The sequence below is a fragment of the Camelina sativa genome, chromosome 20 (genome assembly GCF_000633955.1).
Source record: "Camelina sativa cultivar DH55 chromosome 20, Cs, whole genome shotgun sequence".
Classification (NCBI taxonomy): Eukaryota; Viridiplantae; Streptophyta; class Magnoliopsida; order Brassicales; family Brassicaceae; genus Camelina; species Camelina sativa.
In genome coordinates this window covers 4,563,827-4,575,905 of record NC_025704.1, presented here as the reverse complement: position 1 = coordinate 4,575,905, position 12,079 = coordinate 4,563,827, and the positions used below count along the sequence as shown (strand labels likewise).

Sequence of the window (12,079 nt, the reverse complement as noted above, 5' to 3'; positions counted from 1 at the left end):
AAATCACTATAAGTATTTAAACAATTGTCAAAAGAAAAAGAAAAAAGTGAATGATTTTACCAAATGATTCATAGATTTTTTTTGTAGTCATGCCAATAATTATATGTAGATTTTAGTTACTACTACTATAATAAATTGGGAAAAGGAGAGGTGATTGGCATTAAAAAGAGTTACCAAAACAATTCAAAAACTTCCCTCCAAACGCTTTTTATTGGTTTGTAGATCGAAGAAGTTGAAAGAACACAACACTCTGCCCTCTCTCCTCGTGATTCTCATTAATATCATTCCTCTTTCTCTCTCTCTTTAAAAACTCTCTCGCTTCTTCGATCTTTATCTCTAACGAGGTGAAATATTCGAATCCTCCGATGGATGAAGGAGGAGAAGTGAGAGCAGGATGCATCCGGATCAGATTTCCTTCCCCACGGAGAATCGTATCTCGATGGTTCTCCCCACATGAGAGAAAAGTCAAAGGGAAGAAGACCGGTACGGCTGAAGCACGCGTGTCACCCTGTGATGATGTGAGGATCAAAACTTGCTCTGAGGATGATGTTCATCTTGGAGTACTTGGCCAATCTTCAGATTCGACTCCACGTACGATCGATTCTTCCGGTAACCAAAATGTTTTGTGTTGTTTTTTTTTTTTCCAAAAGTTTCGTGGAATTTTGATGTTTCAATATTCATATAAATGTCCCTTACTAAGCGTATGATAACTTATATCAATCGGTTCGGTTTAGTGGATTCTTCAGTTTGTTAATTGTGGTTTGTGACATATCTTTTGGTGTGTAGTAGAATTGCAAAGGAGGGAATTTTTGTTTAGTATTGGATTGAGTTGTTATCTCCTACATCTGATCGCTACTGGTAGAGAAGAGATTCACAAGATCGTTGAGCTACGTAACGATTTAGAGAAGGTTTTGGAACGTCGGAACGAAGAAGAACTTAGGCGGAAACAGCAAGAGTTTGTTCAGTTACGTAACGATATAGAGAAGTTCTTAGAGTTTCACAACGATGATTTGAGGCGTAAACAGCGTGAGATTCACTTCGGGAAGCAAGAGAAAAGTGAAATATCTGCTGCTTATTCCACCATTAGTGACGTTGTAGATGGCCCTGAGTCTTCTACTACAGATCAATATTACTCTCCACAGATCCTGGAGACATCTATGAGTGTTGAAGGTGAAGGGTCTTTATCACATTATGTGTTTAAGCGAGGGGATGATTTTGGAGGTGATATGGATCAGCTTGAAGCTGAACTTGAAGCTGAGTTTGAGCTTCTTCAGATTGGTCAAGGCCATGATGGTCAATGTTCTAATCTTAAGGTAAAGTATTTGCCTAAGCAGATCATTAGTTTGACTATCTGAGATTGATGTATTTGACCAACATAACATAGATAACCGTGAAACATAATTATTATCTCTTTTCTACTAATGGAACTATCGTGTATTCCACAGGAGGTTTCAGAGAAGAGTGAAGAAGATTCTGAAGGAACAAGATTCGGACACGCGTGTCCAGTACTAGCGGAGGAACAACAAGGAGTGTGTCCTTATGAGCTAGAGAGAAGACTACACGAGCTAATGAAGACAAGACAAGAAGAGGAGATAAAAGAGTTAGAGATTGCATTGGAAGATGCTAAACAAAGGCTTCAGTTGAAAAAGACAGAAGCTTCTTGGTGGAAAGACACTGCTTACATAGTCTCTGAACGTATTCCAGAACCTTCTTCTAGAATAATAATCAACTCTAGCTCTCGAACTCACCCTTACCCTGTCTCTAGGTGAGAAAGATACTATTTGTTACTTCTTGTTTTCATTACAAAAAGTGAAACAGAGTATGTAATTTTTTTTTGTGAAGAAGCAACATATATTAAATTAATAGATTTGCCTTTATATCCTCAATTCGTCCAGATTTGTGAATAAAAAAGAACAGATAAATAAATAGTAAATATTTTTGTTCATAATAAAAAAAAAAAAAAAGATTTGCATATCTCTGAGGAGAAGCACAAAAAAGTCCAAAGCACGTTAAGACTCAAAAAACGAGAAACGAAGGTAGAGGAAGAAGAAGAAGAAGCTTCATTGTTAAAGGTGAGTCCTTTGAACTTCATCTGTAGCTTTTACGCCATCGATGATGACAGCGATGTTTTATCTTGTCGGAATTTTGGCGTTTTGCAGAAGCGGCATGGCAAGAGTCAACGAGTCAAACTCGGGTTCCGATGTACTGAGTCTTGAATCGATCAGGGAATCGTTGATTAGGCAAGAAGACACCATAGTATTCAGCTTGATCGAAAGATCTCAGTTTCCCCTGAATTCTCCTGCTTTCGAGGATTCTGGGAATTTATCTTCTTCTCTGACCGAGTTTTTCGTCAGAGAGATTGAAGTCCTCCAAGCTAAGGTTCATTTCCCATTTTCTAAAAAACTGATCCTTAAGATTGTTTCATGGGATTAGCTGAATTACCAAGTTACAAGTCAATTTGATTAAGGTTTTAATAAAGCTTGATTCTTGAATTAGCATGCCTTTGTCTGTTCTGTTACTTCTGTATATACTCTCCAATTGCAAAAGAAGATAACTTGGCATTGTCTCTTATTGTGTGATAACTTCTTGTCTGGATTTGGTTTTGAATCTGCGAAAAAAAAGGTTCCAGCTTTATCTTATAAAACCTCACTATATGTGGATGTTGGCTCTTCTGAGTGTCTTTATGCATGGTACATTCATCTCATTAGTTTATAATACTCTAAATTGGTTAATTTATAAAGTCTCTATGTATGTGTGTATTATTAGGTAGGAAGATATGAAAACCCGGAAGAGAATCCTTTCTTCCTTGAATACATTCCTCACTCGGTCTTTCCTACTCACAAATATCCAACGGTATGATGTAGTTCATTATATTAGTTAGCATTTTCCTCAATGTTTTTAAATCTAACAATACTTCTGTTTTTTTTTCTCTCTTTTGTTTAGGTTTTGCATCCTAAGGCTTTATCGGTTAACATAAACAAACGCATTTGGGATGTTTACTTTAAAGAAGTGCTTCCTTTGTTCGTCAAACCAGGCGATGATGGCAACTATCCATCAACCGCTGCTAGTGATCTCGCCTGTTTACAAGTAAGGAGATCATTTTTGAATTCATAGGTACAAAATCAGTTGTACATGTGGTTTATTTTTATGTCTGATTTGATATTGTGAAGGCTCTTTCAAGAAGGATTCACTACGGTAAATTTGTAGCTGAGGTCAAATTCAGAGATGCTCCACAAGATTACGAGCCTGCTATTCGTGCTAAGGTGAATTATATATGTCCCCAAGTGGACTGGATTTGGTTTCATATGAGATGACTCAGAGTCTGAGTTCAGACCATACGGGTTTGGTTTTGGAAAACTTGTGTAGGATACAGAGGCGTTGATGAAGCTTTTAACGTTTGAGAAAGTAGAAGAAATGGTTAAGAAGAGAGTCCAGAAGAAAGCAGAAACGTTTGGACAAGAAGTGAAGTGCATCTCTTCTGACTCAAGTGATGAGAGTGAGAAGAAGTATAAAGTAGATCCATTGGTTGTTTCTCGCATCTATGGCGAATGGCTTATCCCTCTCACTAAGCTCGTTGAGGTTGAGTACCTTCTACGTCGTCTCGATTGAATCTACCAGTAAAAAGCAAATCTCATGAGTTCCCCATTGTAAAACAGTAAAAAGCCAAGTGAAAAATAAGGAAAATTACATGAGTCAATTGTAAAACAGTAAAACGCTAATAAACGCTAAGGAAGCCAAGTAAAATAATTTTCATTTGTATCAAATTCTGGCCTTGTTAAAGTGGGCCTGGACTTAAAGTTGATGAGTGGGCCTATTGATATTTTGTCTGGATGTGATAGAGTAATTGAATGAACAGTCATCACTTTTTAAAAAAATTTCTAAGATATTTTAAGGAAAAAAGAAATTAAAAAAAAAAAAAAAAGTCGTCAGTACTTCGCTATCAAAAATAATTTATTTATATATCTGATGATTATCCATAAGAAAGAACCCTTCAAACAAACTCTCCACTCAACTCAGTATTGGTCAGCTGTCTCTTCCTCATACTCTAGGGTTCTTCTCAAAGCTCATCCTCAACTACGATCTCTTCTCTAAGCTCAGGTATGATGTGAATCAATCTCTCCTTCTTTGTTATCTCTTAAGCTAGTCAGATTTAGGAAACTTTCTTATTTTAGGATTTGCCGATCAGATACATTCAGTTTGAGACCATTCTATTTCCGATCTAGTCTCGTTAGATTCGTTGAGTTTTCATATCAGATGATTGTGATTGCTACTTCCTATTATATAGATCTCGTTTTTTGATTGCGACACTCAGGTGAAAAAAAGATGCAAGCTGTGATTAGATCCTTCGTGTCTGGTGGAAATGTTGTGAAAGGTTCTATGATGCAACATCTCCGTGTGATTAACCCGGCGATTCAGCCTTCTGTGTTTGTTGGTTCACGCTATGAATCAACTAAACCTGCTCGTATGGAGGAAACTGGATTCGAGAGTACGACTATTTCTGATGTCATGAAAGCCAAAGGCAAAAGTGCTGATGGATCTTGGCTTTGGTGTACTACTGATGACACTGTTTATGATGCTGTTAAATCTGTATGCTAATATATTTCTACTTTTACACTTTTGGATCTACTTATACAATTCTCTCCATGTGTTGATTTGGAATTTGATGTGTTTGCTTTGTTTTAGATGACACAACACAATGTTGGTGCCTTGGTTGTTGTGAAACCTGGTGAGCAACAAGCTCTTGCTGGGATCATTACTGAGAGAGGTAAATATTATATATCTGGACCAACAGGGAAAGTTTTTTGTTGCGCGTATTTTGATTTGTGTGATTCATTTACGACATTGTGGTTTTTATTCAGATTACCTAAGGAAGATCATAGTGCAAGGAAGATCTTCCAAATCAACAAAAGTTGGAGACATTATGACTGAAGAGGTATGGAAATGCACGATTATATATTTTTTCTTTGCTTCTCTGGATTGAAACTGACTGGATCTTTGAACTGGATATTGCAGAATAAGCTTATCACTGTGACACCCGAGACCAAGGTCTTGCGAGCTATGCAACTGATGACAGGTAACCAGAAAACTTATGCTTTCTCCAACAAAGATACAAACTTTTGGGTTTAAAACCTATTGAAATACGGTTTCCTGACCTTGCAATGTTGTACAGATAACCGAATCAGGCATATTCCGGTAATCCAAGACAAGGGCATGATCGGAATGGTGTCCATAGGAGATGTGGTCCGAGCAGTGGTGAGTGAGCATCGAGAGGAGCTTCAGCGCCTAAATGCGTTTATTCAGGGAGGTTACTAGATCTTGAAGATTGGTAAGACAAGAGTCACCGTTTGTTTCTGGTCTAGTTCCTACTGAATCTGAAAAGCTTTTAGAGATCAATGTATATATGCTGTCCTGTTGTTGTTGTTGTTGTGTTCTGTTTGATGTTTGTTGTTTCGTTGTTTAACTTGTCAAAACGATGGCCTTGTGCTTTTGCCTTCTCTTCTTCTTGCGCTTTCTCTGCAAGATAATAAAACCAAAGACTCTGATCTCTTTGCATGAATTATAATGTTTGTTTTTGTTAGATTGTTTTATGAATTAATAGTGTGAGAATTACTTTCAGTTAGATTAGAATCCTTCATTAAATTAAGAATACAAACAATAGATTTTCTAATAATTGTAATCGATCAAAAATCTGAAACCTCATATATTGATCTTCAAACCTTCATGTGACTAAACTACATAATATTTGGGTAAATAATACACTTTAAACCACACTTCTAAGTTTTTAACACAATTTTGAAAACGCATAGTATATGCTAGTTAGATGATCACTAAAAAGGACGGTCACTTGATGAGGGACATGCGTATAATCGCCTACTTCAAGCAATGCATTAAAGGAAAAGAAGTAAACACGATCAAAGAACTAACCCATGAACTCGCTTCACATACTCCTTATGAAGTTCCAATATCGAGTTTGACAATCAACCATCTGCATTGTCAGGTAGAAAATAAAACAATGTGAAAGGGTCATATCATTATCATGGTAATCTATATAAGATTGATGCCAATAACGGGTTTCTCTTGTTTTTGTTCCCTCTAGATCCCAAGTACCGAAGTGCACTATAGTTTGAATGCTTCCATTGTTGGTTTGGGGATTAGCAACGACGTGTTTGAAGATTTGCCATCATGTGTAGGTCTTGGTAAGTTGCTGTTTTAGCCATTGCAATAAGTGAAAAAGCCTGTGGAATCTGGGAGAATGATTATTTATTGAAATTGGTTAAATAGGAATCGTGAGGGGAATTGACACACAGAGAGGAATCTTGTATGTCATCACTCCAGTTCCAGAAAACGTAGTTGAGAAAGTGGATCTTCTATTGCAAGGCTATATTCAGATACCTACTTGCCTTTTAGAGGTGAAGGATTACAGGTCGCCATATTTATCTGCCAACGTCTTAGCTTCCACCTAAATTTTTCTTCTTTTTTTGCTCATCTTTTTTTCTCTGGTTACTCTGTATCACTCTTACCAAGTTTCAGTCTTTTTTATTTAAATATACATATTTGTAACCTCATATTTTGATTGCCTTACCTAAGGCCAAATCCAAAAATTTCATCAAGGTTAACCAAAGCATCTTTCAATATGTGTTAGTCTTACAAGTGAAGGCTCTGCTTGTTATCTAGTGAAGGCTCTGCTTGTTAATCTGAAGAAACAACATTTTGACTCAAATTAAAACACTCAATTCCAAATTTGAAGTTTGAAAGATTATAAAACAAAAGACATGACTCAAACTCAATTCCAGACAAACTAGTCTATAAACTGAGGTGGAATAAAGTAAGGGGACATGATTTTTCTATCTATTTCATTGTCGATGAAGAAGTCTTCATGCATGTTGACTAATGCCAATTCGTCAACATCCAAGATTGCGACAACGCTGTTATCGCTCTGGAGGGGTAAGTAGCTAGCAGGGACACAAAAAGGTTCGGAATGTGAGAGGAACATGACGAGATCTCCGATGTCTTCATTGTAAACAGCATTTCCTTCCTCGTCTAACTTGAACACCATTAAAGCTTTTGTTTCCATTTTCGCAATACCGTCGATGATCTTGGTGTTCTTCTTGTAGCACTTGACCATGAAAGTCTCGCCTGTGAATCGTGACTCCACCAAATATTCGCTCGTGTAGCAAGAATGCAAAAGCTTGCGTTTGACCTTATCCAGCTTGGGAAGTTTTTTGAAGTGCACAGTCTGCAGCTCGGGATCGATGTATTTGCCGAGATGCCATGATCCAATAAGGTGGCCTCCAGATCCGGTTATACAAAACTTGTTATGTTTCTCGGAAAACATAACACGGGAGGAGGAGAAGCAGGTGTTTGAGATTCTGATGTTGATCCACTCAGAGTTGCTATGAGCCGGTCTGCAAAAGCTGATTTGAGGTCCCAAGAACTTGACAGCCACGACACAATCCTCATCCTCTGGAGAAGATGAGGACATGGACACGTTGGTGATAATTTGGGTTTGGCATTGAGGCAGAGTGACAAGAGGAGGAAGAGGGATTCGTTTTGGGTCCGTAACCGATGCAACCGGGATTAGATCATCATGGAGACGCAGACTTCCATCGCCCTTGTTCAGAGTAGCTACCCAGCCATGAGATGACCCGACCACTACCATTGCATCATTGAAAACCGATTCCACAGGCAACTTTTTTACCAACTCAAACTCACTCCTCCTGGCACTCCTCCTCTCAATAGTAGTGTCATATTTGAGGTTTCCATAAGGATCAGGGCCGGCGACGAAACAAGGAGATGATCTTACCAACGTGGGTTTCCTAAGCCAGAGCTTGGAGGGTTGGTTGGGAAGCAGAGACATGAATTGTACAAGAGAATTAGTAAATGGGGAAAAAAAACCCTAATTGAAGAATGATCCTAATTAATACTGAAGGAAGTGACTTGCCAGCCAAGTTTTCCCTCCATTTTTCTTTTTTTTCATGTATTTTTTTTTGTCTTTTCTTCTGTTCTCGGTTCTCAATTATACCCCTCTAAACCAGAGAGCTCAAACGAAGAGATAAACAGTGCCATAATCAACTAAGAAAAATGTGTTAAAAGTTGAGATTTTTGAAACATACCATGTAGAGTTTACTGGATTCTCTGCAATATTGAAGCAACAGCTTAGTTTTATCCAAAGATTTGTGGAGTAAACAAAGAGTCTGTATATGCCAGAGGAGCAAACCGGTCGAGCATCTCCTACTAGAGGAACGATTCTCATGATTCTATCAACTACGTTCTTCAGTTCTATGCGCATGGAAGAGTGCACTTGGAACAGAGCAACACAACAAGTCATTACAATAACCAAACCTTAAAACATCATAAGAAAAGATATTTTATAAAACAACACAAACTTCATAATAGTGACGCATCCGGTCAGTGTAATCAACCGCCATCTAATCAATGAAACCCAAAAAAAAAAGATTGTTTCCTTTTTTGTTTTATTTTTCCCTTTTAACTAGACCACAAAGCCCACAACTGTGTATATATATAACGTAAGACACAATCGGGAAATCATCTAAAAAAAAAAAGGTTGCGTCTCGACGATCCCTTTACACAGAAAGCCCTAGCAGACAGAAGAGAGAGAATGGATCGATCAGGTAATCAATCGAAATCAAAATCAATGGAGGGAAGATGTGCGATTAGCAGATGTAGTAGTAGTAGTCAGTTGGAATTGAAAACGAGGAAGAATGAAACGACGACGGAGGAGTGTGGGTTATGGTCGTTGCCAGATGATCTGACTGTAGACTGCCTGGCTAAGGTGTCGAGATTGGACCTCGTGGCCTTAGCGATGGCCTCCAAGAGGCACCGGCTTGCCCCAAAGTCCCATGAACTCAGGACCTTGAGGTCTGGGTGGGGTTGCGTGCACCCATATGTGTACGTATATATGCACATGTATCCAGANTCCTACTGAATCTGAAAAGCTTTTAGAGATCAATGTATATATGCTGTCCTGTTGTTGTTGTTGTTGTGTTCTGTTTGATGTTTGTTGTTTCGTTGTTTAACTTGTCAAAACGATGGCCTTGTGCTTTTGCCTTCTCTTCTTCTTGCGCTTTCTCTGCAAGATAATAAAACCAAAGACTCTGATCTCTTTGCATGAATTATAATGTTTGTTTTTGTTAGATTGTTTTATGAATTAATAGTGTGAGAATTACTTTCAGTTAGATTAGAATCCTTCATTAAATTAAGAATACAAACAATAGATTTTCTAATAATTGTAATCGATCAAAAATCTGAAACCTCATATATTGATCTTCAAACCTTCATGTGACTAAACTACATAATATTTGGGTAAATAATACACTTTAAACCACACTTCTAAGTTTTTAACACAATTTTGAAAACGCATAGTATATGCTAGTTAGATGATCACTAAAAAGGACGGTCACTTGATGAGGGACATGCGTATAATCGCCTACTTCAAGCAATGCATTAAAGGAAAAGAAGTAAACACGATCAAAGAACTAACCCATGAACTCGCTTCACATACTCCTTATGAAGTTCCAATATCGAGTTTGACAATCAACCATCTGCATTGTCAGGTAGAAAATAAAACAATGTGAAAGGGTCATATCATTATCATGGTAATCTATATAAGATTGATGCCAATAACGGGTTTCTCTTGTTTTTGTTCCCTCTAGATCCCAAGTACCGAAGTGCACTATAGTTTGAATGCTTCCATTGTTGGTTTGGGGATTAGCAACGACGTGTTTGAAGATTTGCCATCATGTGTAGGTCTTGGTAAGTTGCTGTTTTAGCCATTGCAATAAGTGAAAAAGCCTGTGGAATCTGGGAGAATGATTATTTATTGAAATTGGTTAAATAGGAATCGTGAGGGGAATTGANGGGTAAATAATACACTTTAAACCACACTTCTAAGTTTTTAACACAATTTTGAAAACGCATAGTATATGCTAGTTAGATGATCACTAAAAAGGACGGTCACTTGATGAGGGACATGCGTATAATCGCCTACTTCAAGCAATGCATTAAAGGAAAAGAAGTAAACACGATCAAAGAACTAACCCATGAACTCGCTTCACATACTCCTTATGAAGTTCCAATATCGAGTTTGACAATCAACCATCTGCATTGTCAGGTAGAAAATAAAACAATGTGAAAGGGTCATATCATTATCATGGTAATCTATATAAGATTGATGCCAATAACGGGTTTCTCTTGTTTTTGTTCCCTCTAGATCCCAAGTACCGAAGTGCACTATAGTTTGAATGCTTCCATTGTTGGTTTGGGGATTAGCAACGACGTGTTTGAAGATTTGCCATCATGTGTAGGTCTTGGTAAGTTGCTGTTTTAGCCATTGCAATAAGTGAAAAAGCCTGTGGAATCTGGGAGAATGATTATTTATTGAAATTGGTTAAATAGGAATCGTGAGGGGAATTGACACACAGAGAGGAATCTTGTATGTCATCACTCCAGTTCCAGAAAACGTAGTTGAGAAAGTGGATCTTCTATTGCAAGGCTATATTCAGATACCTACTTGCCTTTTAGAGGTGAAGGATTACAGGTCGCCATATTTATCTGCCAACGTCTTAGCTTCCACCTAAATTTTTCTTCTTTTTTTGCTCATCTTTTTTTCTCTGGTTACTCTGTATCACTCTTACCAAGTTTCAGTCTTTTTTATTTAAATATACATATTTGTAACCTCATATTTTGATTGCCTTACCTAAGGCCAAATCCAAAAATTTCATCAAGGTTAACCAAAGCATCTTTCAATATGTGTTAGTCTTACAAGTGAAGGCTCTGCTTGTTATCTAGTGAAGGCTCTGCTTGTTAATCTGAAGAAACAACATTTTGACTCAAATTAAAACACTCAATTCCAAATTTGAAGTTTGAAAGATTATAAAACAAAAGACATGACTCAAACTCAATTCCAGACAAACTAGTCTATAAACTGAGGTGGAATAAAGTAAGGGGACATGATTTTTCTATCTATTTCATTGTCGATGAAGAAGTCTTCATGCATGTTGACTAATGCCAATTCGTCAACATCCAAGATTGCGACAACGCTGTTATCGCTCTGGAGGGGTAAGTAGCTAGCAGGGACACAAAAAGGTTCGGAATGTGAGAGGAACATGACGAGATCTCCGATGTCTTCATTGTAAACAGCATTTCCTTCCTCGTCTAACTTGAACACCATTAAAGCTTTTGTTTCCATTTTCGCAATACCGTCGATGATCTTGGTGTTCTTCTTGTAGCACTTGACCATGAAAGTCTCGCCTGTGAATCGTGACTCCACCAAATATTCGCTCGTGTAGCAAGAATGCAAAAGCTTGCGTTTGACCTTATCCAGCTTGGGAAGTTTTTTGAAGTGCACAGTCTGCAGCTCGGGATCGATGTATTTGCCGAGATGCCATGATCCAATAAGGTGGCCTCCAGATCCGGTTATACAAAACTTGTTATGTTTCTCGGAAAACATAACACGGGAGGAGGAGAAGCAGGTGTTTGAGATTCTGATGTTGATCCACTCAGAGTTGCTATGAGCCGGTCTGCAAAAGCTGATTTGAGGTCCCAAGAACTTGACAGCCACGACACAATCCTCATCCTCTGGAGAAGATGAGGACATGGACACGTTGGTGATAATTTGGGTTTGGCATTGAGGCAGAGTGACAAGAGGAGGAAGAGGGATTCGTTTTGGGTCCGTAACCGATGCAACCGGGATTAGATCATCATGGAGACGCAGACTTCCATTCGTTTTGGGTCCGTAACCGATGCAACTTGGTTTGGTGAAGAAATGTATTTGCCTCTTTTCCTTTATAACTTGGTTGCTGATTCAAGCATTTGTATCTTTTGGGTATAATAATTCTATGTAAAATGTATGTTTTATAAATTTAATGTAATATTAATTTTATTTATGAATCAATTTACAATTTATATTTTATGCAATATAGGTTTCAAATAATTGAAATATAAAACATAATAATATACATTACAGCAGCATTAACAAAATAAACAAAACAATATTTTACCGCACAAATAATATGATACAAACAATATTTTATAGAACTAATAAAATAATATAAAATAA

The 12,079-nt window shown here is 37.6% G+C and overlaps 6 protein-coding genes across 8 annotated transcripts; all 6 read left to right on the top strand.

The window, feature by feature from the left end:
• On the top strand, positions 244–1,898 carry LOC104769300 (protein POLAR LOCALIZATION DURING ASYMMETRIC DIVISION AND REDISTRIBUTION-like). Of its 2 annotated transcripts, none has more exons than XM_010493472.2 (3): positions 244–609; positions 790–1,313; positions 1,446–1,898. In XM_010493472.2, the coding sequence occupies exons 1-3, from the start codon at positions 366–368 to the stop codon at positions 1,767–1,769; spliced, it is 1,092 nt and encodes a 363-aa protein (XP_010491774.1). In that variant the 5' UTR covers positions 244–365; the 3' UTR covers positions 1,770–1,898. The 2 variants fall into 2 exon arrangements, with proteins under 2 accessions (XP_010491774.1, XP_010491773.1); XM_010493471.2 differs by having other exon boundaries at positions 787–1,313; positions 1,446–1,897.
• Positions 1,945–3,820, top strand: LOC104769299 (chorismate mutase 2-like). The gene is made up of 6 exons (XM_010493470.2): positions 1,945–2,072; positions 2,160–2,379; positions 2,767–2,853; positions 2,944–3,087; positions 3,171–3,263; positions 3,367–3,820. The coding sequence occupies exons 2-6, from the start codon at positions 2,167–2,169 to the stop codon at positions 3,607–3,609; spliced, it is 780 nt and encodes a 259-aa protein (XP_010491772.1). The 5' UTR covers positions 1,945–2,072; positions 2,160–2,166; the 3' UTR covers positions 3,610–3,820.
• Positions 3,964–9,134, top strand: LOC104705352 (CBS domain-containing protein CBSX3, mitochondrial). 2 transcript variants are annotated; one of them, XR_002037109.1, is made up of 7 exons: positions 3,964–4,098; positions 4,313–4,587; positions 4,684–4,765; positions 4,860–4,933; positions 5,014–5,074; positions 5,171–5,389; positions 8,967–9,134. XR_002037109.1 is itself a non-coding variant. In XM_010493468.1 (6 exons), exons 2-6 carry the CDS (start codon positions 4,324–4,326, stop codon positions 5,311–5,313), a joined length of 624 nt encoding a protein of 207 aa, XP_010491770.1. In that variant the 5' UTR covers positions 3,964–4,098; positions 4,313–4,323; the 3' UTR covers positions 5,314–5,557. The 2 variants fall into 2 exon arrangements, 1 of the variants encoding a protein (XP_010491770.1); XM_010493468.1 differs by lacking the exon at positions 8,967–9,134 and having other exon boundaries at positions 5,171–5,557.
• LOC104772202 (polynucleotide 5'-hydroxyl-kinase NOL9-like) lies at positions 5,815–6,469 on the top strand. The gene is made up of 3 exons (XM_010496841.2): positions 5,815–5,998; positions 6,098–6,197; positions 6,283–6,469. Exons 1-3 carry the CDS (start codon positions 5,822–5,824, stop codon positions 6,462–6,464), a joined length of 459 nt encoding a protein of 152 aa, XP_010495143.1. The 5' UTR covers positions 5,815–5,821; the 3' UTR covers positions 6,465–6,469.
• On the top strand, positions 9,399–9,885 carry LOC104772200 (polynucleotide 5'-hydroxyl-kinase NOL9-like). Its single transcript, XM_010496839.1, has 3 exons — positions 9,399–9,575; positions 9,675–9,774; positions 9,860–9,885. Exons 1-3 carry the CDS (start codon positions 9,399–9,401, stop codon positions 9,883–9,885), a joined length of 303 nt encoding a protein of 100 aa, XP_010495141.1.
• Positions 9,956–10,603, top strand: LOC104772199 (polynucleotide 5'-hydroxyl-kinase NOL9-like). The gene is made up of 3 exons (XM_010496838.2): positions 9,956–10,132; positions 10,232–10,331; positions 10,417–10,603. The coding sequence occupies exons 1-3, from the start codon at positions 9,956–9,958 to the stop codon at positions 10,596–10,598; spliced, it is 459 nt and encodes a 152-aa protein (XP_010495140.1). The 3' UTR covers positions 10,599–10,603.